General features: G+C 47.6%; 1 protein-coding gene across 1 annotated transcript in view; it reads left to right on the top strand.

The window, feature by feature from the left end:
• Positions 1–9,340, top strand: part of LOC106815582 (copper-transporting ATPase 1-like) — a 46,176-nt gene that overhangs the window by 2,368 nt on the left and 34,468 nt on the right. The window contains 1 exon segment of the mRNA XM_014820060.1: positions 5,425–5,613. Within this exon segment, the coding sequence (XP_014675546.1) occupies positions 5,464–5,613 (150 nt within the window). The 5' untranslated portion in view covers positions 5,425–5,463.

Below are 9,340 nucleotides of genomic sequence, written 5' to 3'. Positions count from 1 at the left end.
TTTGGGACTAACAGGGTTTACTAGAATCCCACCACTCCACCACAGAGTCACCGCAGTAGACGTTAGATGAGCGCTGTCGCTCCGCGGCACTTGTTTCATGTGCAGACCGTGGTCATTGTTGACCGCAACTAATTCCAAGACAGCGGACTTAACAAAGAGACAGGGTTCTTATTTATGATCACGGTAGACCTACCAAGATGCCTGCTGTTAACTGCCCAATCCCCGGCTGCGACTACAAGACGCCATACCTCGACGCTGCTATCGTTGCCGCACTCCTCACTGCCCACAGCGCAATTCACACATATGGACAAGCTGCCAAGGTCGAGAAGGTCAAGAGACCAATGATTCCTGTTGCTGGCACTAGCGAGGAATGGGCGTACTTCAAGCCACGGTGGTCTGACTACGCTGATGCCACCAAGATTACCGGGAAGGACAAGGTTGCACAGCTCCTGGAATGCTGCGATGAACCTCTACGCAAGGATCTCACAAGAGCTGCTGGTGGCAGCCTCACCAACACAGGGGTCGGAATTATATTTTTATTATGGTATCCATTTGGGATACCAGGTATTGAAATCTGGTATTCCATTTTTTGGATAGTAAATTCAACAATTTTTTGCCTTCAAAATTCTCATCGCTCGCGTTCATTTTACATACACCTTCACAGTACACCGCAGACGTATTGTCTATACGCATTGTCTGGTTCGCTTGATACAATGTATACACATCACATTTATGATCAACATCGGCTTCTTGCAACAATATCTTGCAAATATGCTATGTCTGCTGTATAACGCTAGTGTGGCGTAAGGGTGCCTGAGCAAGCTCAGATCGCGCATAAAGTTGATAACTAAACAACCACTATCTCGATTTTGACGATTATTTTTTTACTATCCTGGTGGGATACCAAGCATCAAATCTGGTATCCAACACAAGAACTTACTATCCTGCGGATATCGGGATACCGTTAATTTCGACCCCTGCAACAAAACTGAGGATGAGGTACTGTCATCCATCCAAAAGATCGCCATGCGCGAGGAGAATACAATGGTTGCTCGGGTGACACGCCACAACATGCGTCAAGAAAGAGATGAGACAGTTCGCAGCTTCGGAGCCCGTCTGCGGGATCAAGCAGACATCTGCAAATTCATCATTGAATGCCCTACCTGCGCTGCCGATGTCAACTACACCGACGCAATAATGCGGGATGTGCTTACCAGGGGAATTGCTGACTCTGAAATCCAGCTTGATTTTTTAGGAGACAACCAGGACATGGGCTTGGAAGATGTCTTCCAGTTCATTGAGGCAAGAGAGGCCGGGAAACGCTCTGCCTCCTCCCTCCTGGACTCACACGCGGTGGAAGCAGCCAGCAGCTCCCATCGGAAAACCAGACAGACACATTTCAAGGAGAAGCAGAAAGTGTGCGCCTACTGCGGTAAGAAGGGGCACGGACGGAGCGTTCCAGCTCATGTCCGCAAGACGCAGTGTACAGCCTATGGACAGATATGTGGACACTGTGACAAGCTTCATCATATGGAGAATGTCTGCCGCAGCAAGGGCAGGCCACGACACCAACAGTCAGCCATCCCTGGCGAACACGAGGGTGCTATCTTCGACACCCTCTGTACCATCCGTGACTTAGGGCAACCACATGGCCTCCCCATCACCCACCACGTGTGTGATAACCTTTCCAAAGCATGGCACAGGAAAAGAATGACACCTCAGCCATTCCTTGATGTGACCGTGAAAGCTGTTCCTGATGACTATGAAGCCCTTGGTTTCGGCCTCTCATCCCCCTCGAAGATCTGCTCCATACCAGCCATGGCAGACACTGGATGCCAAAGCTGCCTTGCTGGTTTGAAGGTCGTCCATCGCCTTGGATTACGCTTTCAAAACCTCATCCCAGTCACCATGGCGATGCACACTGCGACTAATGGGGGCATCACGATCCTTGGAGCCGCCCCTCTCTGCTTATCCGGCAAAGATCCCCTCGGTCATGTTGTCGAGTCACGGCAACGGACCTACATCACAGACATCTCCGATAAGCTCTTCGTCAGCAAAGCGGCCTGCATCGATTTGGGGATCATCTCGGAAGGCTTCCCCACAGTCGGCATGACACAAGGGGCACACCAACCGGACACGGCAGCCACCCTCAAGGAGGCCTCTGATGGAACAGTCTGTACCTGCCCTCGGCGTCAACAGCCCCACCACCCCCTATTAAACTGCCATTCCCTGCGACTGAGGCGAACCATGTGAAGCTGCAACAGTATCTACTTGACTACTACAAATCAAGCACATTTAATACGTGTGAGTATCAGCCCTTGCCACTAATGGACAGCCCCCTATGAAATTGATGGTGGACCCTGACGCAGAGCCAGTCGCACATCACACACCAGTGCCTGTTCCACTCCACTGGTGAGATGCCGTCAAGGCTGGTTTAGATAGTGATGTTCAGTTGGGTGTGCTCGAACCAGTACCCATCGGGGAGCCTGTTACCTGGTGCCACAGGATGGTGGTGTGTGCAAAGAAGGACTGTAAACCATGTCGGACGGTTGATTTCTAGGCCCTCGATGTGCACGCTACCCGCGAGACACACCACACACCATCACCCTTTATTCAGGCCAGTTCCGTTCGTCACAGGAAGAAAAAGACAGTACTCGACGCATGGAACGGATACCATAGCGTACCCATATGCCCAGAGGACAGACATCTCACCACCTTCATCACTCCATGGGGCAGGTACCGATACAAGACAGCATGAGGACCTCATAGCAGTCAATCACAAGCCCCTCCTCAAGATCTTTACTGACTGTGCCCTACAGGACATCCCTAACCCCCGCCTGAGGAACTTGAAGGAGAAAACCCTGCGCTACAAGTTTCGTATGGTCCATGTCCCAGGCGTCAGACACCGTACTACAGACTGCCTCTCTCGACACCCGACTGGTGCGCCTGAGGGTTTGTACCTTCCCGATGACATCGCGACGATCTCTTTACCTGCCACGTTCCTGCACTCCACATCGCTCATGGCGGGCCTCCGCACGCTGGCCCCGCACGAGGACACCATCGAAGTTTGCACACTCTTCTGCTATGTGTGCCCTGGAGTCCTTCCACCTGAAGTCAGTCACATGTGACAGAGTCCGTACTGCCACAGCTAGTGATGACAACATGCAGGCACTGCTTGGCACTATCGAAGCTGGCATGCCAGAGTTCCGCCATGAACTCCCTCCACCCCTACGTGAATACTTCCAATTCCGTGATGAGCTCTCTGCAGTTGACGGGGTCATCCTCTACAAGGACTGTCTTGTTATTCCACCATCTCTCCAGGAGAAAGTATTGGCCCACCTCCATGTTGCGCACCAAGGAGTCACCTCTATGACTGCCAGGACATAATCCTCAATCTTTTGGCCAGGCATCTTTCCTGCCATTGCGGCTCTCCGTGCATGGTGCAACCAATGCAATCGGATTGCACCCTCCAACCCGAGCGCACCACCAACCCCGTTGCTGTTTCCAGCCTACCCTTTCCAATGTGTCTGTGCAGATTTTTTCAACTACAAGGGCTGCAACTACTTGGTTGTAGTGGACCGCTACTCAAACTGGCTCAAAGAGTTCCACTCAAGGGGCAACTGGACTTATCTCATGCCTACGTCGGACATTCGTCACCTTCGGAATCCCGGATGAACTTGCATCGGATGGTGGCCCGGAATTCACGGCAGTCACTACACGCCGCTTCCTCCAGGACTGGGGCATCCATCATAGACTCTCCTCCTTTGCTTATCCACATAGCAACTGCCGCGCTGAGGTTGCTGTCAAATCCGTCAAACGTCTCATCATGTCTCGCCACGCTCCACTGGCTCTGCTGACGTTCCTCACTGCAACACGGTGCCGCCTGCCAACATGCCTCTGCCACCCCAGCTGGACGATGATGGTTCTACCGACAGGCGTTTTCCTCTCCCTGCAGTTGTCCCCTTTACTGTGCATGACTCACCAGCAACGACATCAACCGACATGGCACCCCCGGCAATCTCTCGCCGGATTCCGGATCCTGCACCCGTCAGTGCCCCTCCGGCTGGCCCTCCTGCTACAGCACCGAGACGCTCTACCCGTCGCACCAAGCAGCCTGCTTGGCACTCTGACTATTCCATGTGATCTCAGCATTCAAACTGACAATGTTTTTCGCGTTCCTGTGTTTATGTTCCTACGGATGTTTGACTTTTGATACATGGATTTTTCATAGTTTTGTTCACAAGATTCGTCATTCATGCCAGTTGTTTGTTGTTCACTGCACTATTTCGGATTGTTCAGTCTTTGTCACATTATTGACATTTGCGTCAGTCTATTCGCGCCAAAGACTTGAGGGGAGATAGAGGATTGTAACTGATACTATGTACCCATTCTTTTGTTTCATGTTCAGACCGTGATCATTGTTGATCGCAACTAATTCCAAGACAGCGGACTTAACAAAGAGACAGGGTTCTTATTTAAAAACCAAATAAAATATGCCATCTACATGCATTGTCAAAGGCTGTAAAAGCTTCCATGGAAAAACACAACGCTGTGCAGACAATGGCTTATTCCAGCTGGATTTTTGGAGAACAAGGTCAACGTAACGAGTGTGGTCCACATCAGAAATTCCAGGAACCGTGGTTCCTGGAACAGGTTCCAACTTACGTGCAAATGTCCAGATGTAAACAATTCATAACTACCCCCCCTCCCCAAGGCCCTTGTTTCCAAGAAATACGTCAGAATAGTTCCAATGTTGAACTGCACCAATGAATACTGCAAGTTTCCACTCGAATATATATGCATTTTTAAGCTCAATATACGAGCAAAAGGTTTGTTGACTTGTTGATGCTGATGGTATCACGGCTGCCATAAAATTTACTTTTATTCCTACCATTCTGCGATTCGTTGTTGGAGTCACGTGATATTGCGCCATGTGACTTGAATTCCGAGTGTTGTTACAAATTCACCGATTGACCAGTGAAATTGGCTTTAGGCGAAAGAGAGTAGATAAACATTAAGACGTTGGTTGTAAATACATTTCGTGTTAATTCACCATCGTTTTATTATTGAAACGTTCCAAGTGCCTGTGATTATAATGTCTACGGTCCATCTGATGTATGCTGTATAATGTAGCGGCATGTCTTGTGAGTGGTGTATCATTGCATGGCATATAATATGTGTTTATCTGTATACTTTGTATGTTGGTCAGTTGGTGCGATAAAGTAAATGGCTGTAAAGTAAAGTAAGTGTAGAGTTTTCACGATATTTATGAGTTGCAGTTTATTGCCTGCACCGTACACGTAACATGTCTTGGTTATTTGTATTTCGGTCAACGACACACTTTATTATTTATAGTACATTCTATAAATAGTACATATTTTATTCATTCACAGTGTATACATGTAGATTTTTCGTTCTTTGTAGAAACCAAGAGGCAGTGTTATTACTTAATCATCAGAAACCATGGAAAATATAAGCAAGCACAAGGAATTCGCTAATCATTCAACTAATGGCAATGTAGCAGTCATCTCTGTAAAGGGCATGACGTGTCAGTCATGTGTCAACACCATCGAGGAAAACATTGGAAAACTCGATGGCATATATGAGATCAAGGTGAGTGCTTCTTGGGCTAGGGCAGGTATATGCTTCCTTTCTCTCCCCGTCTCTGTCTCCTCCCTTCCTTCATACATCTCCTCCTTTCTTTCCATGTCTCTTATCCACTCCCACTATCTCTCTCTCTCTCTTTCTGTCTCTCTCTCTCTCTCTCTCTCTCTTTCACTCACTCACTCTCTCTCTCTTTCTCTCTCTTTCTCTCTCTCTCTCTCTCTCTCTTGCTGTCTCTCTACCTGTATCTCTCTCTCTCGCTGTCTCTCTACCTGTATCTCTCTCTCTCTCGCTGTCTCTCTACCTGTATTTCTCTCTCTTACCGCCTTTCGCTCTTAGTCACTCTCTCACTATGTCATTCAATCTGTTTCTCTCTTTCTTTCTATTGCTCTCTCTCTCTTCCGCTTTCTCTGACTCTCTTTCCCTCCCCCTCTCCCTCTCCCTCTCTCTCTCTCTGTTTGTGTCTGTCTGTATGTGTGTAAATGTAATTGTATGTCTGTAAGTCTGCCTGCCTCGCCCTCTCTCTTCCTCTCAGTTTCTGCTTTGTTTCTGTCTCTGTTTTTGCTGTGTCTTAGCTGTGATTTGCAATATCCTGTGGTACTATCATACTAGAGTTTATCTATGTTTTATCAAGTTGCCTGTTCTATAGTAGCCTTATGCTAGCCGCACACTATCCGATTTTGCACTGTGCACAGCACTGTGCCCCCGCACACTATACGACCCGCTCCCGATTGATCGGGAGACCCCCGCACACTGTACGACTCAAGGTTGGCGCAAACCATGGCACTCTCGTGGCGTTCCAAGCGGATTCAGCGTGTACTAAGGGTCGGGTGTGTTTTCCCGCTATTTTTACCGAATGCGGTTCCCATAGCGCTGGTCTGTGATTGGTCAATTTTCTTCAGCGCTCGCCGATCGGGTCGATGGCCACGCACACTATCCGAGTTGCGTCGTAAACCCTTGCACACTATCCACTCTCGATTCAAAATTCGAATCGGGCCAAAATGACCTCCCGAGCCAAACTTAAGCTGCCCGAGCTAAACTTAAGCCTCCCGATCCAATCGTAAGCCTCCCGATCCGCTCGGGTCGGATAGTGTGCGGCTAGAATTAGTACATTCATATTTGTAAATGGTGATATCATGCTGAAGGCATAAATGTGATTTCATTTAGTTTTGACAAGATCTTTAATTTTATTGTGCTGCTAGCCTTTTGGAAATATTACTTGTTGTCTTCATACAGCTAAGCTTACCTAAGTTAACTGTACTCTGTGTGATCTCATCATCAAAAAAACGTCAAACGATGGTTGCTACACGTACGTGTTTCGTTAAAAAGCAGCAGATTAAGCTACATTAAAAAAGTAGGATGTGTGATGTCAGGCACAGCGGTAACCCGACCAGGCTGTGTGACTAACGTCAATATACACGTCAATATAGGGGTATTCTAACCCTAGCAATACCGTTTATTGGAGCTAGCACAGTGGTAGACCCCATATAGTTCTATAAGTCAGTCACCCGACTTTCAGTTTCATGAAATTCTACGTGTTTTGTGGAAATTAACAGCGTAGCACATCGCAAAGTGTAGATGTTATATCAGTGTTGCTTTCTAATGTTAAAGCTAATGGAAAAGGGCTCTGTAGTAATTTTAGATCGATTGTGTTTATTGATTGCTAGTGGTATTTGTAGATACAACTGAGTCGTGAGTATGGTCCAAAGTTCAAAGCATGAAGTTTAACCTTAATGTGCAAATTCATACTAAGTTTAAGTGAAGCTAAATACTTCAGCTTGGCTGTTGCCACCGCTATAAAGAAGCTCGTGTGTGCTACGTATAGATACGTCTGATCGTATAGTGTGACCAGGTTCGTTTGAACAGATACGTGTGCTATTGCACTTAGGCCACAGACAGTATAATGCTATAACCACAGAATTACTATGGTTACTCTATTCTTTAATAATAAACATCATAATGACAATTACATACAATACATAGGTGGCTACGCCGGCCAATAAGTAAATACGCGTTACAAATACTACGCAGGTCAACAATGCCTAGGCAGGCTAACATCTAATTCTTATACACCATGCACAATGTGACATACAGACAAGCGACTGGTTTACAAATGCAGTTCATATTTACGAGCGTGGAGTCATGCAGGTCGCAGGCAGCAGGCAGGTCCTCAGTCAGTGATGTCCAGCGGCGACGACAGGGCTGCCAACTCTCACGCATTGACCGAATCTCACGCTCTCACGCTGATCTTACAATATTCCACGCACAGCAAAAAAATGCTGAGATATCTCACGCATGAATATCTCTTCATGAATAAAACGCTGAAATATCTCATGCACAGCAAAATAAATCTTACATTATCTGAAAACAGTCACTTTAGTATGCACCAAATTGCACAAATTGAAGTTATAAAATGCAAAAACTCCCTACCGTGGGAGGGGGGAAACCATATTCACTCCCCCCTCTCTCTGTCGCTTCGCTCCCTCGCATCTCACTCTCACCTATCACCCAATGTTGGCAGCCCTGCGACGGTAGCGTGGTGACGAGAGCAGGTAAGAGCAGCGCGGTGCTGACGGCGTCGTGAACTGTCAGGCACCGTGGAACTGTCTCTCTCTTTCTGTCCAAATTAGTCGGTATTTATGCTTCTGGAGGTTTGCGTGGCCCGAGCGTGGTCAAGGCCTTGTTGACGATGGTGGTGACGATGGTGGTGCAGGACGTGTCGTCATCTTCAACATTTTATGGGTGACTGAAGGTGAGAAGCTGTGGACGCTTCTTGAATCTGGTGTGGGAATCGCGGCAGTTCGATTCATGTTCTCATAGTTCACATAGTTCACATTTGTCGGCGGCGTTCGTTGTTTGTTCTTCATGAGTCGGCATGCGAGATCAAGGTGTGATGTCCTTCTATAGGTACTAAACTGTCACTCTGCCGTCGTGGGTCATAACTTTTACTCGTGTTCCAGTGACTCAGTTCCTCGGGATGGCTGGGTGGCGTCCTTCGCTTGTTGCGTTGGCTGCTACTAAAATAACCTATGACGTGATCTGCTTACGTTTTATACGACCCGTGTCGCTAGGTTTTATACTAGGTTAAATAATTCGATATCTACGTCATTACACTGTTTACACTGTTTACATTAGTAATTTATCTCGACAAAATTATGATAAGGATATCTTATGTTATGTTATCTACTAGAGCGATCGACTAGCCTTCATGTAATTCCTGGAGTGCATAAACTGTTCCTAAGAAAGTGAACGTAAAAAGGTGTATCGTACCTGGATGTTTCACGTGATGGTAGGCAAACTTGCTGGCAAGGACGTATGGGTGAGCAGACATGTGATGTGATGCTGTCCAGCCCTACGTAAAGGACAGCATTATATATAACTGGTTTACTGGAATTCAATAGGGGTCTAGTCTAGGCACGATTGGCAGATTTTATCAGCTGCAGTTGGTTACTGCGCTGCTACGGCGACGGAAAATGGGCCCAGAGCGCGTCAAGGTCGCCATAAGCGGGGTATAAGCGTGGTGGAAACGCCAGACATCGTGCTGTGGTCGCCATGGTCTGACCTGGAACGCGGTGAGAACGCGGTGGGGTCGCGAAGGTCGTGAGACAAGCGTCGTAACATCTCGATGAACGTAGTACACGCGCAGTACATCCGTGGCAAAGACGCTGCGAAAATGGTAACATTTGCAACGGCGACTTCATGGATCTGTCTGATCCGATCCGCCGATCTGTTTCAT

This window comes from Priapulus caudatus, unplaced genomic scaffold (genome assembly GCF_000485595.1).
Source record: "Priapulus caudatus unplaced genomic scaffold, Priapulus_caudatus-5.0.1 Scaffold29, whole genome shotgun sequence".
NCBI classification, from domain to species: domain Eukaryota; kingdom Metazoa; phylum Priapulida; class Priapulimorpha; order Priapulimorphida; family Priapulidae; genus Priapulus; species Priapulus caudatus.
The sequence above is the reverse complement of the archived record's forward strand: the minus strand, read 5'-3'. Positions and strand labels throughout refer to the sequence as shown.